At 38.6% G+C, this 19,925-nt stretch overlaps 1 protein-coding gene across 1 annotated transcript in view; it reads left to right on the forward strand.

Moving 5' to 3' along the window:
* The window catches only part of COL9A1 (collagen type IX alpha 1 chain), a 71,645-nt gene extending 53,743 nt beyond the window's left edge, over window positions 1–17,902 (forward strand). Inside the window, exons 31-32 of the mRNA XM_081044505.1 lie at window positions 4,593–4,670; window positions 16,974–17,902. Of these exons, the coding sequence (XP_080900631.1) occupies window positions 4,593–4,670; window positions 16,974–17,158 (263 nt within the window). The 3' untranslated portion in view covers window positions 17,159–17,902. The remainder of the gene's footprint in view (window positions 1–4,592; window positions 4,671–16,973) is intronic.
* The last annotated feature ends 2,023 nt before the right edge of the window (window positions 17,903–19,925 follow it).

The raw sequence follows: 19,925 nt of genomic DNA on the forward strand, positions 1-19,925 counted from the left end.
CTCCTAAAACATTACTGTGAAAAACACAGTGGAACATTTTCAATAGGTCCTAGTAGAAATAATAATCAAATCATAATCAAAGCCTAAATTGTATTTTAAATTATTTTTGTTTCTCATCAAAATGTTTTACACAATATTATACAGACACGGTAGGGCCAAAACCCTTGCCTTAAGCACCTTTTATGTGTATACACAAGCAGAAACATAAGAGACATCTAACTGGCCTTATGTTCACTTTGCTTAGTATTAAGTCAGTCTTTCATGTCATAAATAACCATTTTCAAATGTTCATGGTGTAGATTAATTTTAAGTCCTGTGAGTAAGGCTGCATACTTTTTTGGATATTTTAGTGTGAGTCAGACAGACCTCTCAACATGTAAATGAAGGTTGAGGAAGTACCGTAATAATTGTGACCAACACTTTTTTCAGTATTAATCTGCTCACATGAAGATGGACTATCAATTATAGCTTTCGAATAAATGAAATAAATAGCAACTATGGAACAATGTTAAAAATTTTAACCACTCTGTAATGAGCTGTTTTTCTACTCAAACTGCATTTTTTCCTTTCATACCTTACGTAAAGCCTATTTTATAAGCTCTTTATATGTATATTCTGACACAATAGGCTAACAAAGGTGGACCTTTAGTTCCTTGACCCGCTTTTTGAACATCTCAAAAGAAGTCACGACCAGGGTTAGAAGAGGTAGATTAACCCTGGTGATAAACAAGACAGTTTGCTGTGGAGCCGAAGTTTTCAGGGTGGCCCTGTCTTGGAGCCCATCTAAAATTTGTTTTTCTATGGCCGATAAACAAAATACAGCATCACAATGAAGACAGCGGTTAGTATTATACATCTTATTCCTGGCAAGCAACACTTTACAGTTGGCATGGCTTCACACCGGATTGTATTTAACTTCCACTGTCCCTGTGAAAGTTGTGTTTTAATTTATAATCTTCATCTCATATCTTCAAAAACTATGGCACATTTACAGATTCCCTTCTCATTGTCAGTCTCCAGAATTACAGTGATAGCATATTAAAGTTGCTAAGTTAACAAGAGTGTTTAAGTTGTTAGTTTTTAAAATGCCAATTGTCGTATCTTCCTAATACAGTAGGCCCTATTGATGAGTGTGAAAAAAATTGGCATATGTGAATAGGAGTTCATCCTGAGCTCTATATCCTTACATAGTAATTATATAAATTTAAATCGTCTTGAAAATGTAGTTGATTCATCATAGAAACATTCATACGAGTACATTCACAGTTAAAGATCAAAGTATGAGATAAATATTCCTTCATAATTAGATATTTTTGACTATTTGACTATTGTGTCAATGGTTATATAGCTGCTTCCTATTTTTGTTGTGTACATGCCTTTGTTTTTAAAATGATAACAAATGACTCAGTATTGAATGAGGTTGGGCTGACACAGATGTTGGAAAAAATGATGATGTATAGAGTTTGTTACAAAATGCCATTGCATTTTCTAAAACTGTAGAAAAGAATATAATACTATACCAATGGGATAGGAGGATAATGCCTTCTAGTAGGAGCAGTAGATGTCATTAGGACCAGCTAACTAAGGTATTAGAGCACTTAGTTAATGAGGCCTTGTCTCTGGGTTTGGTCTCTGCAGGAGCCAGGATAATTAATGCAGCTTTGTTCTGTGACTGCTGAATCCCTAAATTTAATCAACTGTCTTGCAAATACACATGGCTGGTTGCAATCCAAAGCATATTCCCTCTCAATAATGACTCCGTAGTGAAATGTAGGCACTTTTGACAGCACACTTTAAATTTTGGACATTCACTAATTTATTTTCGGTAATAGTAAATTTACCTTGTTCAAGAATTTTAAAATGTATAAAAAGATATTTAGTGAATGTTGCCACGCAGCAGCCTACCCGTCTGTCTCCACGTACCTGCCCCTAAAGAAAGGAGAGTCTGTGAGATGGATCCTTTCAGGGACTTTGCTTCACCTTTGCGCTTATACCTTATGTCTCCATTTGGCCCCAAAATATGGCTGGCTAGTCAAAGACTGTACAACTCCCCACAGTGGGGAGGGAGACGGGAAGGGGGGGGGACAACCCAAGCCAGACATAGTCATATGGGGACCATCTGGGGAATTCACGGGGTTGATAGAGGTGGGCACAGCCTCACACCCCCCCCCCCCCCAGCTAAGGAGATCCTCTGCCTCTGTGGCTACATTCCTTCCCACACCTGCAGGGATGCATATAGGTTTTGTCCCTTGGGGAAGTACATACATCCTGAGACTTATGGTTCAGTTGCCTGCAGGCAAGGGTGATTCTCCTGAATCAGTTTCCTATTATAATGTATGGGATTCACAGATCTTGAGATTGACAAGCTTTATCTCCTTTACTTCCTCACCTAACTAATAAAACTTATGCGTTGGCCCGATTTGGGGCTCAGTCCTTGAGGCTGGAGTCCCTTGGCCCCGCTTGTACACGATTCTTGGCTACTGTATTGCTTAACCCTGCGCAGCCCTCCTCACTCCCCACAACCCTCGTCATCGCACGGGACGAGACAAGTGAAGAGTTTCTCTGCCAATCCTGTCTTCCATCTGCCTAGTTTCCTTTATTCTTCCTATTAGGTAATCACTATCATTTATTTCTTACATATCCCTACTAACAATAATATACAAGGCTATATGAATACACATTTTTCATGCATTCTTTAAAAAACAAATCATACTGTCCTTTAGTAAGTGATCTGCACCTTGTTGTTTTTTTTTTCACTTAATAATACGTCTTCGAGATTATTTCAAAGAGAGCATCTTGCTTCTGCTTCACAGCTGTATAGTATTTCATTCTGTGGAAGTACCATAATGTAGTTAACTCTGTAATGGACATTTAGATTGTTTGCAATCTTCTGCTATTACAGCAAGGCTGCAGTGAACAACAGTGAATATATTTCATTTTTGTAAAAATATCAACATATCTCAAGGATAAATTCCTAGAAGTGGAATTACTGGGTAAAATGGTACTTCCATTTGCAATTTTGAGAGGGATAGTCTACCCAAGAGGCTGTACCAATTTACACTCTTATCAGGGATGTGCAATAGCGTATTTTTCCACAGACTTGCTACCATATGTTTAATTAAACTTTGGAACTTTTGCTTATCTTAAATGTTAAAATAGCATCCTTGTTATTCTAAATTTATATTAATTTTGTTATGAGAGTGAAGTCAGGGAATTTTTCATATATTTAAGAGCCATTTTTATTTTCTTTGACTTTCTTGCTCATGTATTCTGCTTATTTTTTATTGCATTGTTGGTCTTTTTTGTATTGATTTTAGGAACTCTTCAGATTTTGAATTATAATAGAAAGTCCAACTCAAATCTGAGCTTATGAAATAGTTCTCCCTTGATTTCTTCTGGTTCCTAAATTACATTTAAAATATTTGATACATTTGTAATTTATCCTGGATTGTGGTGTGAGGGAGAGATCCAACTTTTCTTATTTCCAGTTGGCTACCGACTTTTCCAACACTATTGAATTATTCAACTTTTTTCCACTTTAAGATGGCACGTTTATTACAAACAAAATTCTTGCATGTAGGTGGGTCTGTTTTCAGGCTTTCTATTCTGTTTCATTGGTCTATTTATGTACCAGTATCACAACATTTTAATTGGTTTAATATTTGGTAGGATTAATTCCCTTCATATTGCTTTTCCTTTTTGGAGTTTTTATGGCTAGTCTGGTTTATGTTTTTTTTTTTTTTTCTACACAAACTTCAGAATCACCTCTCTGGTTAAAAAATAAATAAATAAAATCTGTATTTTTATGGGGATCATGATGAAGATTCCTCTTAGGGAGAACTGACAACTTTATATGATGCTACTCTTCCATGAGAAATTTTTCCAAATCTTTTTGTACCCTTTAGAAATGTTAAGTTTTTTTCATGATGGATTTGCATATTTCTGATTAAACTTTATCCTCGTTATTTTATATTTGAATTGCTAATATAAATGGGATCTCTATTTACTACATGTTATTACTGTTTTTTTGTATATATGAACATTATTAGTTTCCATATGTTAATTTTGTACCTTGATACTTTATTGAATTCTTTTATTGTTTCCAGTAGATTTTGAGTTGATTTTTCTAGGGTTTAAGAAATCACCTGAAAATAGGGATGGTTTTAACTCCTCAAACCAAATGATAAATAATAGTGATAAAATGGGCATCTTTATAATGTTCTGACTGTAGTGGAACTGCTTATCATGTTTTCCGTTAAGCATCATGCTAGCTTTTGGGTTGAGATAGTCCTTTTTTTATGTGAAGGAAGTAGTCATTGATTCTTATTTTATTGACTGTTGTATTAGAAATGAATGCTCAATTCTTTCAAATGTCTTTTCAGCATCTATGGACATGATCATTTGTTTTCCCCCCTTAGATCTATTATTCTCATAAACTCAGTTTTTGCATTGCTACATACTACTACAATCTAGTTTGTGGCATCTTCATAACCTTTTGGTTTCTGAATTTTGATTTTGCCTAAAGTTTAAAAAATGCAGAACCTTATTTTCATTGATATATAGAAAAATAATATTTCTTTAATGAAATGCAGGTGACTTGGGAGAAAGGGGAGAACGTGGCCCTCCAGGAAGAGGTCCCAAAGGTTTGCCCGGACCGATAGGTCTCCCAGGTAAGTGGTGTATGTCAGGATGAGACTGAGAAATTGGTAGCGAATGGATGGTCTGATTGGAAAACATTTTAAAGAACTGCTCTCTGATTACTTAAGCATGTCAAGTGATAATAATGGCTGGCATCAATTTTTCAAGTCCACCTTTAATGAAGAACTAAATGGTCTAAATCACATCTGTATTCTTTGTGAGAAAATAAATGTCAGGACTTGAAATATTAATTTGTTTAATAGATCTTTAAAAATTGTTTCAAGGTCCAGCCACAATACACTTGTTATAAAATTTTGAATGAATGGAGTTCTCTCCATTTCTAGCCTAGTTGATAGTTTCCTGTTAATTTTAACTAAAAAGTCAGAGCAACAGGAAAATTAGTCCAAGTTTTCAAACTATACAGACTATTCATGTTGCACAGGGAGTAACTGAAATTGTACTTTAAAAGCTCATATTTCAAACATCCTGACCCTCTAGAAACTCATATCCAAATAAATAGTAAACCTGAACATTTGTACTCATAGCCACAAAGAGCCATGCACAAGTCACCTATCACTGAGGTGTTGATTGAGGCCACAAAGTAGCCTCTGTGTGAAGAGCCTGGTTCTCTCACTGGGCGTCTGTTCTCTCTTTACACACTGGTTACTGTGTCCCCTGGAGTCCAGGCTCCAACACACTCATCCCTTGGGAAATGACTTATAAGTTTAACTGCTGAAGCAGCATAGCAGGACCGAAAGCCAGTGTAAGAGCATGAATAACTTGCTGCCTTCCAGCAAACTCTCTTTTATAGCTGCTCAGGAAGGGTCCAAAGGTGAGAGGGGTTGTGCAGAAAAAGGGTGGCACATGCTTCCACAATGGATTTGGAAAACTTGGTTTAGGAAAATTTAGAAAAAGAAATGATTATTTTCTAATTCTGCCATAGGTTTACATATTTAATCATGGCTATAATTGCAGCCCCAAACATAATTGCTTCCTAATTAAATATTTCATTGCTCCTGGGGATTGCTTTCTCATGAAAATATGTTTTAAAAATATGAATACTTTTGGAGACAGCTTAAACACAAAACTGTGCGTCTGTCAAGATGCTTTCACAAATTGATAAAGTTTTGTGATTGAAAAAGGAAACTTTCACGATTGGAAAAGGAAAGAATCAGGTTTGGGACTATATAGGACCCCGTAAAGAATATTTTAGATAAGTCTGGGTTCCTTGATGAATGTTTACAAGAGAGAAAAAGAAAAAAATATAATTTACTGAGTGCTTTTCTCCTTTATCAGTAGTAGCAATAGGAGGTTCTAAAGCTGATAAAAATATCATCATTACAATGTGTTTATTTATATACTTATAGGATAACCTTACAATTTCTCATTTTCCCATTTTGTTGACAAATCACTTAACAGTTCTTGGACCAGTGACCTGCACTACTGGCAAGATTTTCCTTTATCAAAAATATATTATGGTTTCTTGTGCCTCTTTAAAAAATATCTGTTGTTGAACCAAACTTTAAGTTTAGAAATGGGAAGATTGAGGAATACCAGCTCTGTGTGCAGTGTTCCAAAATGCCACGAGGGGGCGCATTTTTCCTCACAGGCAGTAATCCACTAGATTCCCTGAGCCTGACTGGAAGGGGTTCATAAGTGTTCTTGGGTCATTCTTTGCTCTGTTAAAAAGGGGCTTGGCTGATTCGCTTTTTAGTGCATTAGACATCCATGTATGGGCAAAATGGTAAGGACAAGGTCATCACTGATCTCTCTACCTGGCCCTCATTTTGTCTCCCTTATGAAAAAATTAAATTTGTCACAGCTGGTCTTAGATTTAATACTTAAACCTGAATTGTTAAAAAAAAAAATAAGTTAGGGGCTCCCTTTCTCAGGACTCCTAAGACCTGTTCTTTTCCTTTCTGCCTTTTGCCAGTCCTTGCCCCCACCTTCCTGGTACCACCCTAAAATCTGGTCTTTCTTTCTCTGGGCTTTTGTTACATTTTCATTGAGAGGATATTTGACATTATTTAGTGAAAAGTCTAAGTTCCAGACTTCTTTTTTAAAAATTAAGGCTAACTTTCAAAATATGAAGTTTTCTACAAGTTTTAGCACACAGGCACAAAGGGGCCATATTGATCACATTCTTTGAGGCACCAGTTGGAGACTGGATTTTTGGTCAGTTCACATTCCCTTTTCTCTGCATAAATATGCTCAGCTAACAATTTCCCAAATCCGTCAAGTTCTTGAACAAGAGTTTTTAAGGTCATTCCTCCTCTAAAGCTAGTATTCCAGAAGTGGGCTGTTGGGAGTGTGGTCTCCACAATTCAGTCATCCTGAGTTCAGATCTTGGCTCTGTCACTTACTAGCTTTATGACATTGGGCACGTTACTTAATTGCTCTGTGCCTCAGTTTCCCCATTTATAAATAACGATAACAGTATAGCTGTGATAGTGTAATTCTGAGAAATCAATCCATGTAAAGTGCTTAGGACAGTTTCTGGCCATACTGAGTGTTCAAGAAATGTTTGTTATTATCACTATTATTACTATAACAAACCCACTTTTGTGCTCTTTGAGGTTGATGAAGGTGAGTTGGGGACACCACTGGACCTGAGTTAAACCCTTGCAGACTTTTTCTTCTGCTCTCGATGGGCAATAATAAGCTACTCTTCTCTCAGTCAGTACCACCCCTCACACCTCAGACCTTCCCTGCACAAAAATCTACTTCAACTCCCAATCACAAATGCCAAGTATTGACTGGCAATAAATTATTTCACTGATTAATTGACCACTGAGAAGCTGGGCCATTTTTCATTTCCCTGGTAGAGCCTGGAATGTAATTAGGAATGTGATTTCTGGCCTCTGACAAACATAACTGCAATAGGACATTAGGACCCAGAGGAACCTTCAGTATTACTCTGGAGGAGCTATCTGGTACCTTCTAGGTAAATACACATCTTCCCTAAACGAAAGAGCCTTCAGAACAAGATATTCTACAACCTTCTTGTCCCTCATATTGGATTTCGGATCAAATCCTCCTGAGTGGAAAAAAAAAGATCATTTGGTCATTCTTATTTTGCTAACATATCTGATATATTTGAAAAAATGTAACCGATACTTTTCTATCAATGATCAGAATGCCTTTATTCTTTCTGGACAGTTTTAGTTCTCTGTCTCTCCTTCATATCTCTTTTTGTTCAGTGTTAAGTATCACATGGCCCTTTGGGGTTGTAGTGCTACCATATGGACCATAGATTATTATTATAACCATTACATTGACGGCCATTTTGGATGTAGTGCTCTGTTGTTGAAAAAGGACACATATGCAATCCAGTTTGTTTCTCACAGTCAGAAGTAGGCAGGGCAGGTATTTAAGAAGTCTGGGCTCTGGAACCAGCCTGCCAGGTTACTTATTTTCTCTGTTACTTTGCTGTTACTTATTTTCAGCTACTCCACCTCTTACTGCTTCAGTTTCTTTTCTGAATAATGGGAATAATCACCACACCTACCCTACTGAGTTATTTAGGAACGTCTATGTATATGTCAATACCTGTAAAACATGTAGACTAGTGCCTGGCATATGGCAAATATTCTGCAAATTAAGCTGTTATTATTATTGTTATTCCTCTTTTTATATTTAAGGAAATATAGACTTAACAAAGGTCACATGTCCTGACAAAGGTCTCTCAGGTAATAAGTGGCAGAGGCAAATATTTATGCTTCCTGTATCCAGGCTTACTTAGTAGACAAAATGATGTTAGGCTGTCCAGTAATATGATTGGTTTGTCCTCGGTGCCCTAGCCATCTGACTTTGGCATGTTCCATAATCACTTAGTGTCTTGATTCCCTTTCTGTCTCACAGAGCTCTGGGATCACATTAAAGACCCTGGGACTTTAGAGTCCCTCCCAATCTCCCCACCCCACCTTCAGTTTCTTACCAGAGGCCCTCAGTGCTTTTATCTGATTAGGTCGTCTCATTATGGGTAACTCTATGCCTGCTGCCACCCAACTTGCCTATTTACTACCAGTTCCTTGACATTCTGAGGATATTAAGGAAAAATGTGTAATAATGGGTCCTGACTTCCTCTGTGTATATTCAAATTTATGAGGGAATGGAGTAAGTTAAATGAGGAATTGTATGTCAGTGACCACCAGGAATCTGACTTGTGAGCTGAGTTGCTTTTCCCTTTTTGGACATGGAGGATAGAGCTAGCTTTGTGCTGGGCCACAGTAGGTGAATGGGCTTTTCAGGTTTCTTGTGCAAAATACGCATATAGGTGAGCTTTGCTTGTGAATATTGAGTGGAAAAAAATAAAACCCAAAACCAAAAACAAAGGGCACACTCAGTTTAGGCTTAAGTTTAACAGTAGCCATCCTATTTCCACTGCTGCAGCTATTTTATTTGGTGGTAGGGATCTTATATAAACAAGCCACCTCAAATCAACTTCTTAAACAGATATGCTTTGTCAAACACCACAAAAATAAGCTCAGCAAAAGGTGAGAAATATAAGATAGTCCCTAGCATATACAAAAATTTTACATAGCCAATCAATTAATCATGAAATACCCTCTGTAAGGCTGAAAATTATTTGCAGGTTTTTGTTTGTTTTTGTTTTTCTTTTAAAGCCTGCATACATAGTCCCATTAACTCTGTAGCTCATTAGATCCTTCAGAATGTTCCATCTGGGATTGGCCTGCATTGATGTAACATGACTGCCCTCTAGTGTTTGTACAGAGAATGACATAGACATTCATTTTTAAAAATCACTCAATATTTGGCAATTCCATTTTGATAGGTCCTTGGAATTTCAGAAAACTGTGTATGTGATTGTTAGGCAGTTAGTGTAGCTAACACACCCATCAGGCAGACAGAGGAGAATGAGGACACTTCAGATCTGTGCTCTGTTCTTAATACTTGAAAAATAGTTTATAGATTTTCAATACAGCTACTGGACTTCTTGAATGACTTCTACTGTGACATTGCTTTACCCCCAAATTAGGCTCTCACACAGTAATTTTAGGGCACCTTTGAGAGTAAACACCCTGGATCAGGGCGCACCAGAAATCGACAATTTATTATGTGAAGGCTGTTCCCCCTCCCCGCCCCGGCCATTTCTACAGGGCAAAACCTCAGAAAAATGTCCTTATTTTCTTATGAGAGGTAGAACTCTAGAAGAATTAATAGTAACTCTTGGCTATTGTGCCTCTTTCTACTTCCTGGTCAATTTAGGCCCAATGAATTAAATGAAAACCACCCTTCCCTGCCCCCCCCCCCCACACACACACCTTCAGCAGAGTTAGAAAACCAATAGGCATGGAAATACAGTTAGGTTGGGTATAACTCCAACACTTTCTAGCTATGTGATTATGGACAATTATTTAACCTTCTTAACTCTCAGGATACAAATGAGGAAAATGGATCAATAATGAGCAGGGGGCATGGTAAAGGCAAAGCATTTTATAAGTGTTGGTAGTGATGATGATGATGATGATGATGATGATGATGATCATGATCATGATGCTGACATCACCTAATCTTCTAAAGGATAAACTGCTGTCTTTGACAAAGGGAGACTCGGGCTAGATGTGCTTCTCGTAAGATAAATCAAGGGTCGACAGGATGGCTTTGTCAACTGTTTCCTCAAAGCATGAGCAGGAATGTGGAAGAAACTCAGCAAGTGAAAAAAACCTCTCTTAAGATTTGTTGAGATGGGAAGCTAAACATGAAACTCTACAAAGTCTTCCTTCTGCTTTTTAAGAGCGTTTATTCAGTAGAGAATAAATTCTCTTAAACTTAAGGTTTTAGGCAGGAGGCTGGCTTTACAAATGTTAAGTAAAATTTTTGAATTAGTTGCTAACATTACAAATGGAGAGACACGTATTTAACTACTCAGCACCCTACCTTCTCTTGAACATTATCAGAGGTCCTGGCACCACGGGCCCATAATCCCTCCCGGCACTGATTAATATTAGCTGGAGCAGAGCACTGCTGGCATCCACTCTCTAGTTCATCACAGGCCGCAGTACTCCCAGCTGCCTCCCGCACGCTGTTGTGGAATATCATTATCCAGCCCGATTTTCATTACACTTGTGCCATCGGTTTTCTTCTAGTAAACACAGCTGGGAGTCTCTTAACCCAGGACCATTTCTTTATAACACTAAGAGTAAGAAACTTGTTTTGTAAAGCACCGTATGTTTTGGCTTTAGGGCCATGTGTTTTCTGTTACAGCTACTCAGCTCTACCTTGCAGTGCAAAAGTAACTAGAGGCAATATACAAGCAAATGACCGTGGCTGTGTTCTGATACAACTATTCACAAGAACAGGAGGTGGCTCATGGACTACAGTTGGCCCATCCCAACCTACCATACCTGCCTTGTTCCTGTTGTCATTTGATTTGCAAACTTTCCTTGGGCATTTTCTCCTCTTAATCTTGATTTGATTTTAAGACAGACCTGGTCTGACTCAGTGGCAACATTGCTACTGATAAAGAGCATGAAAGTCACCTTTTATATGCCTTTATAGCTGCCCTATCTTTTAAACCTTAAAAGGATCAACCTTTAACTACTCCCAGTGTCAGGAGATCTAAATAGGCTCTGCTAAAAGCATGGTCTGCTAAAGCCTTACCATGTTTCCCGGAAAATAAGACCTAGCTGGACAATCAGCCCTAATGCATTTTGGAGCAAAAATTAATATAATACCCAGTCTTATTTTACTATAAGTATGGGTCTTATCTAACATAATATAAAACTGGGTCTTAATTTTTGCTCCAAAAGATGTATTAGACCTGATTGTCCAGCTAGGTCTTACTTTCAAGGAAATACGGTACTTATAGGTGCTCTGGATGAGGGAGAAACTTTCTCAGGGGCCTCGTCTTCAGAGGAAAAACCATAATTACCAGCTTCATCTGCACTTAATATAGTCAAATGAAAGCTTATGGGATAAATGAGAGGAAATTATTTCTCTCTACTTATCTATAGCCTTGAGATGGACATTTTCAAAGATAATTATTCTCTTAAGACATATTCATATTTTATCCTATTACACTACTTTGTATGGATCTAATTTGTAAGCATAATGGGAAGAATGAGATGTTATATGTAAAATAGGATCTCTAACCTGCCTTCCTTCTAAAAGTATATGAGGTATATGTAATAAGACTGGACCACTATAATAAACCCAACAAAAGACATCTGTAATAGACCACTAAAATAGAAAAGAAAACTAAACACCAAAAAAGAAGGAAAGTAAACTTGAGCAAATATGTAATTGAACATGTAAATTTGGGCTCCACATTTTTGGCTGAATGGACAAATTAAGATGGATGAGATGGAAGGAGGATCTCTATAAAACTATATTATCATCACATATACAATTTGATTTACACTGGTTTCTTATTGCCACCTTTGCAACAATAGTATGAAACATGGCTGGTGTGATGGGGTAAATGTTCAGCAGAAATCCCTCTTTGCTATGGGTGCCTCACTGGGTGAACCAAACAACTTTGAATGTGACAAAAGGAAGAAATGCACTAAAGGAACTAAGATTGTGGTGAAGTTCCCATTGGGGTAAGCTCCTGCTGAGAAGAATGTCACAGAACTTTGTAGGGTGCATTGCATGGTTTCTAAAAGAACATAATCAATAATATTCTCATAATCATAATAATAGTTCCCATTTATCAGATGCTTTGAGGCATGAATTCAATTATAAGGAAGGCATTATCCCATTAGAAACAGAGAAATTAGTGACTTGCTAATGTCACCCTATCCATAAACAGAAGCACTAGAACTTAGAGCTATCTGTCTCCAAAACCTATTCTTCTAACCACTGAGCTATATTTACCCCATCTGGATATTGATCACTTATTAGAAATAAGGGATGCTTCTATTGGAGTACTGTTCAAAAGAAATATAATGGGAGCCACAAGTTCCAGTAATTTTAAATCTAGTAGCCACATTAAAAATGTCAAAAGAGGAGATCCAAGATGGTAGAGTGAACACTATGGCTGTACCCTTGTGAACACATTACAATTACAACTAAATTATTGAACAATCAACCTGGAGAACCATCTGAAGTCTAACCAAACAGAAGACCTATAATTAAAAATATAAAGAAGCCATGACAGGACTAGTAGGAGGGGCGGAGACGCAGAACAGGCCTCAAACCTCTGTGGCGGTTGAAAATCAGGAGGGATACCTTGGCCAAGGAGGTTCACTGGAGGAGTAAGGGTACCCAACCACCCACACGAGGGGCCCCAACCCAAGTACTGGTGCTGGGAACAGGAGCTCCCATAACATCTAGCTGTGAAAAACAGTGTGGATTCCGAACATTCGAGTGGGACAGAAAGCTGCAGGAAAGCCAGATGTCCTCTTAATGCCCCGCGCACAGACTCACTCATTGGCAGGCACTTACCTTGAGCTCCAGCGGAGAGATGGTAACTCAGGGAGCATCAGAAATATATGGGAGGCAGACTGAGGTGGAGGACTGGAGGACAGTTGGCATTTTTGCTGTGAGAGGTGGGTCTTCTTCCCAAGCAGTGGGCAGGCAGGCACCATCTTTCCTATGTTGAGCCTGCCCCTACAGGCCAAATCTGAATCTGATTGGCCTGGTGAGCTCCACCGCTCCACCCTGTTGACTCAGCTGGGACACTGCCCCTGAGCCCCCTGCAACTTACCCACAGCTGGATGCATTTTCTCCATGAGCAGACAGCCCCTCCCGCACTGGGCTTGTTCTTGAAAAACTATCAGAATCCATGCTCCCCAGGTGAGCAGTGATTGAAATCGGTGAGATTTTTGCTGAGTCACACCAGGGTCAGCACTGGCACCAAAGCAGACTCTACATTAACCTGGTGACCGCAACTCTTCCCACTCTAGTGACTCCCTAAGTCACTTAACTCACACAGCACATGAGGATTTATCAGTGGCTGAACCATACTGGAGCTGGAAGCTGACAAGAGTCCTCCGAGTGTCCTGGCTTTTTATGGAGTTACCTTAGGCTTGGTACTGATGGCAGCCATCCTTGATTCACAGAATGGTCTCTCCCATGTGCTTCCAGGGTTAGCATAGGCAGCCAACAACTGTGGATCACTTTGTAGCTCCTACGAGGTAGCCCCAGCCAGTCAGGCAGTAGTTGAGTGCGCCTGCATCAGAGCCCTTTCCAAAAGGCTCCAGAACCAACATACTTGGAGGATGTCTTCAGAGCACAACAGAGCACCAACCAATCAGCCCCATAAGTGGCAGACACAAAAGAGTGGTCTCAATAGGCACCAGAGCCTGCTGGGGCGAATCCCACTCAGTGGGGTAAGCCTTCTGCACAGCAGCCTATAAGCTCTGGATGTGACCAAACCCCAGAGCCAGTCAGACTGAGGGTCAATACCATCCACTGATGTGCCAATAACAATCAAGGCTCAACTTTAACAGGAGGGCACATACAACCCACACAAGAGACACTCCTGGAGCACCTGGCTCAGGTGACCAGGGAGACTGTGCCACTGGGCCCCCCCACAGGACACCTACTACATTAAGCTACCTTGCCAAGACTGGGAAACATAGCAGATCTACCTAATACATAGAAACAAACACAGAGAGGCAGCCAAAATGAGGAAAAAAAGAAATGCATCCTGAATGAAAGAACAGGTGAAAAATCCAGAAAAGGACTAAACAAAATTGAGGCAAGCAACCTACCAAATACAAAATTCAAAACAATGGTTATGAGGATGCTCAAGGAACTTATTGAGAACTTCAACAAAGAGATAGCAAGTAAAATAAGGACATAGAAACCATAAAAAAGAACCAGTCAGAAGTGAAGAACACAATAACTGAAATGAAGAATGCACTAGAAGAAATCACCAGCAGACTAGATGAAGCAGAGGATTGAATCAGTGATTTGGAAGACAAGGTAGCAGGAAACACCCAACCAGAACAGCAAAAAGAAAAAAAATGAATCCTCCCCCCCCCCCCCGCAAAAAAAATGAGGAGAGTTTAAGAGACCACTGGGACAACATCAAGCATAACAACATTCACATCATAGGGGTACCTGAAGGAGAAGAGAGAAAGCAAGGGATTGAGAACCTATTTGAAGAAATAATGACTGAAAACTTTCCTAACCTGGTGAAGGAAATAGACATACGAGTCCAGAAAGTGCAGAGAATCCCAAACAAGATGAACCCAAACAGGCCCACACCAAGACTCATAATTAGAATGGCAAAGGTTAAAGACAAGGAGAAAATCCTAAAAGCAGTAAGAGAAAGTCAACTAGTAACTTATAAGGGAGCTCCCATAAGATTGTCAGCTGATTTCTCAACAGAAACTTTGCCGGCCAGAAGGAATTGGCACAAAATATTCAATGTGATGAAAAGCAAGGACCTAGAACAGGAGTATTCTACCCAGCAAGGCTAACATTTAGAATCGAAGCACAGATAAAGAACTTCCCAGACAAGAAAAAGCTAAAGGAATTCATCACCACCAAACCAGTATTACAAGGAATTTTAGAGGGACCTCTTTAAGAAGGAAGGGGGGGGAAGAGATCAAAATTATAAATAATAATATGGCAATAGGTACATATCTATCAACAATTAACGTAAATGGATTAAATGCTCCAATCAAAAGACCTAGGAAGGCTGAATGGATAAGAAAACAAAACCCTTACATATGCTGCCTACAAGAGACTCACTTCAGATTGAAAGACATACACACTGAAAGTAAAGAAATGGAAAACGATATTTCATGAACATGGAAGAAACAAACAAACAAAACAATCTGGGGTAGCAATACTTATACCAGACAAAATAGACTTTAAAACAAAGGCTATAACAAGAGACAAAGAAGGACCCACTAACCTACTTCAGGGTATTTTTCTGAAGAAACCCAAGCGTTACTTCAAGGGGACCTGTGCATCCATATGTTCATTGCAGCCTTGTTTACAGTGGCCAAGATGTGGGGCAGCCTGGGTGTCTGTGATGAAAGAATGGATAAAGAGGAGGTGGTACATATGAACAATGGAATATTGCTCTGCCAGGGAAAGGAATGGGTTCTTGCCATCTGCGGGGGCATGGATGGACCTGGAGGGTATTGTGCTGAGTGGAGTGTATCAGACCAAGACAGATGCAAAGTGATTTTGATTATATGCAGAATCTAAGAACAAAATTAATGAGCAAAACAGAAACAAACTCATAGATACAGAGAACATTTGGTGATTTCCAGACGGAAAGGGGATTGGGGGTGTGGGTGAAAGAAGGTAAAGGGATTAAGTATAAATTTGTTGTTACAAAGTAGTTATCGAGATGTAGGGTATAGTATAAGGGATATAGTCAATAACATTGTAATAACTATGTATGGTGTCAGGTGGATAGTAGATTTGTTGGGGTGATAGATGGAAGGGGGTTGGGGGCAGGATGAAAAGGTGAAGGGATTAAAAAGTACAAATGGGTAGTTACAAAATAGTCATGGGGATGTAAAGTAAAGCACAGGGAATATAGTCAATAATATGGTAATAACTATGCATAGTGCCAGGTGGGTACTAGACTGGCACTAGTCAGGGGAATCACTCCTTAAATTATATAAATGTCTAACTACTATGTTGTACACCTGCAATGAATATAAAATAATATTGAATGTTCACTGCAATTGATAAATTTAAAAAGGGGGGGAAGGAGAAGGGGAATAATAGGTCCAAATTTCCAGGTATAAAACAAATAAGTCACGGGGATATAATGTACAGCATGGGGAATATAGTCAATAATATTGTGATAGCGTGGTACAGTGTCAGATGATTGCTGGACTTATCATGGTGATCTCTTCTTTAGTTATATAAATGTTGAATAACTATGGTGCATCCCTAAAACTAATAGAATATTGTACATTAGCTATATTTTTAATAAAAATCTTTAAAAACGTAAAAAGAATCAGGTGAAGTTAATTTTAATAATATAGTTTATTTCACTCACAGTGTCCCAAATATCATTTTATCATGTAATAAATACAAAACATAATAATGAAATAGTTTACATTTTTTGTAACAAGTCTTCATAGTGCAGGTGTGTTTTACTCAGTTTGCCTGAGATGCATATTTCAGTGCTCACTAGACATACGTGGCTAGAGGCTGCCCCACCGGGTAGCACAGCGGTACCGATGGAAAGTGGGTTAGAGATGTGAGGTCTTCCACTTTCAAAAGCTAAGAAACCCAAGTTCAATGAAGGAATTTTATCTTCATCATCATTTCCAAAAGCATTCATTAAGCTCCTATGTGCACACTGCTGTGCTGCGGGGGTCCTGTGCTTTCTGCCAGTTTGCAGCCTCGAGGGGTCTCCTGCTCACATTACCACTCTTTGTGTGTTTCAGGTGACCCAGGTGCTCCCGTCTTTGGGAAGAACGGCCGGGATGGTGAGCGAGGCCGTCCAGGGGTGGCAGGAATTCCTGGTGTGCCCGGCCCCCCTGGTCCTGCAGGCCCTGCTGGTTTCTGCGAGCCCGCCTCCTGCACCGTCCATCCTGGTCAGCGAGCCTTAGGCAAAGGGCCAACTAAGTGAAAGGCTTAGTGCTGCTTGGCCGTCCCACGAACCACGGCTGGCAAAGGAGCTTGGAAGAGAAACACTACCCAAAGCCTGGGCAAGAGAGGACAGCACACTACCTTCAACATTATACAGAAGTCCTACTGGACGATCAGATTTAAAACGATGGTGCTAGTCAATAAATCCTCTTTCCTTTCCCTCGGAGGGGAGACAGCAGAGTCATTGGTTAAAAAACAAAACAAAACAAAAAACCCTTTCAATTTATAATCCTGTTCCTAGGATCTTGAACTTCAGTGTGCTATACGTATGTGATATATTGTGGGCCACTGTGCCAATAAACAAAAACAACTGTTTGGTGTACCTCAGTTGCAGTAGTTATTTTCATTTTTTATTTAGATGTTGCTCTCAGATTATTGTTTAGCTACATAGAGGGTTACAGACTAACTATGAAGAAACCCCACTACAGTCAGTAGAACTGGTGCTTAAAATCCCCATTGATGTGCTGTCTCGGGAATGGCAAGAAAGCTCTGTGCCATGGAGAATGATACCCTTACAGCACATGTTGGGTTTCATGGTCAGCCTGAATTTTTGTTGAACTGTACTGTATCCCAAACCTATAAACATTTTGAGTTCTTCTATGTGAAAGCAAAGAAGGAATTTTAATATCTTGCCATTCATAAGATTTGTTGATGAGATTATTTATTTTAAAAGTTTGAGGTAACATCTCTGGTTGTACCAAAGAAGAAATAAATATGGTTTCTTAATCTCTTGCATGTTTTCTTGTAAATAATCATGTTCAATAAAAAGAAGGCACTGAACTTATTTAGATACATTAAAACATTTACATTATTGATATTTCTATAGGCATATGTTTATAATATTAGTGCTTTTTTTCTACAAAGAAATCAAAAGCCTTTACTATTCCCCTGAAGATGTTGCCCAGTGGCAGAAATTCTTTCTATATATGTATGTGTGTGGTGTAGGGCGGGGAGCTTCATGGACCTTTTTGAAAGTCTTACGAAAGTTATGGACTCAAACCCCAGAAAAATGCACAAATGCATATGCGCAAACAGTTCGCAGACTATTTCAGAGACTTCATGGATCTCCTAAGTCTATCCTTGCTCAGTTTCTAGGTTAGGAACCGTTGGCTTCATTTCAAAGCTTCATTTCACTGCTGCAAAAGTGGTTTCTATTTCACCCGTTTTCTTATATACATTATAAAAGCAGCTCGGCTCAAACACTGTATTCTTATCAGTTAGATAGGTATCGCCTGACCACTCAAGCACTTTATTACTATTTACATACTCACACTGGCTTGCTGTTCTATCAACATCTATACACACTATCAATCAGACTTAATATATTCATTTTATGTCACAGTGCGTATGAGTGACTTGTCCCAGGGCATAGCGCAGTGCACACAACAGTCAATGTTTTCAGTTAATTTATGGAACTCAATTCTCTTGAGTCAAGGGAGAGTGAGCCCTAATAGGATTTCTAACATCACTTTTTTTTCTCTCGTGTGTACATTCTATACATTTAAAAAAATTAGCCCTATTTCTTTGGTCAAATTACTCATCGTGTAATCTGTGTTTGGAGTTTCTTCAAACTGTTTATAGCATCTCGTTCTGAATGCCTGGCATGGATTGTGCTTAAGGAGAATGACTTAGCTCAACGTGGCTCCATAGATCAGTGCCATTTACACACACCAAGGAGATGTTCTTCCTTTGTGTGGAGCAGGTAATTTTTGGAAATAGAGATATCTGTTTTCACTTCTTAAATGATCTTTATGTAAATGGAAAACCTTTTCAGGTTCTGTGACACATAAGCAAATAAATGCAAAGAAATTGCCTTGTCTTTTCACCAAGGTGGTTTTATTTTAACTGGAGTGACATAATCAAATATAATAAAAGAAAAATTAGATAACCAAATAAATATGTTTCTCAATTCTATAATATCGTATTCATAAGAAAATTAAAAAAAATTCAAAGAACAGTTCATTAAAATGTTTTACAAACTTGATGTATAAAAGGCTGTACAACAAGCTCCACAGATACCATAAGCAATATTGGAAATAACTACTTACAAATAGATTATGTAAAGCTAGCACATTCCAAATGATGGGAACAATCCATTATAAACTCAGTGAAGTGAAATAGTTTACAGAAGCAGTAAATACTTGACCAAGGCATTGCAAAGAAAAGCATCCTGCAAATCTTGTCCATGAAAGAGGGTTGATAAATATTGAATTAGACTAAATTATCTTTCTCTAGCAAAACAGAAATCTCCAAAACCTCTTGTAGATATTTTTAAAAGTTGGTTGAGGTATCACCTAGAGCACTTGCTGAGAGAGCAGCGTGAGAATAATTAAAGTCAGTTAGAAACTGGCATGTAATTCGGGGGCAAATGATTTCTGATTTATTTCTAGTCAGCGCTTCTGCGGCATTACAATATTCTTTACATCCCAAATATCAGACAGGTTCATTTAGAACTATGGAAATCACTTCCCTGTCTGAACACATAAATTCACTGGCATGGTTTGGGATAAGTGACTTCTGTCTAGCAGAAGAGTATATGAGTAGTCCTATCAGTTATGTGACTGATTTGATTATTTACGGACACTTTATATTTCAGGCTAACTAATCAAATATTGCTATTCTTAAACATCATTAGTAAAATCTGATTTATTTGCAACCTGAAATAAGTTTAATGCAAATCCCTACTTTAGAAGATCACCTTTGATTGTATTATTTAAATTTTTGGCTATTAGAGTGTCACTGGTGTA

This window comes from Rhinolophus hipposideros (assembly GCF_964194185.1).
Source record: "Rhinolophus hipposideros genome assembly, chromosome: 3".
Lineage (NCBI taxonomy): Eukaryota > Metazoa > Chordata > Mammalia > Chiroptera > Rhinolophidae > Rhinolophus > Rhinolophus hipposideros.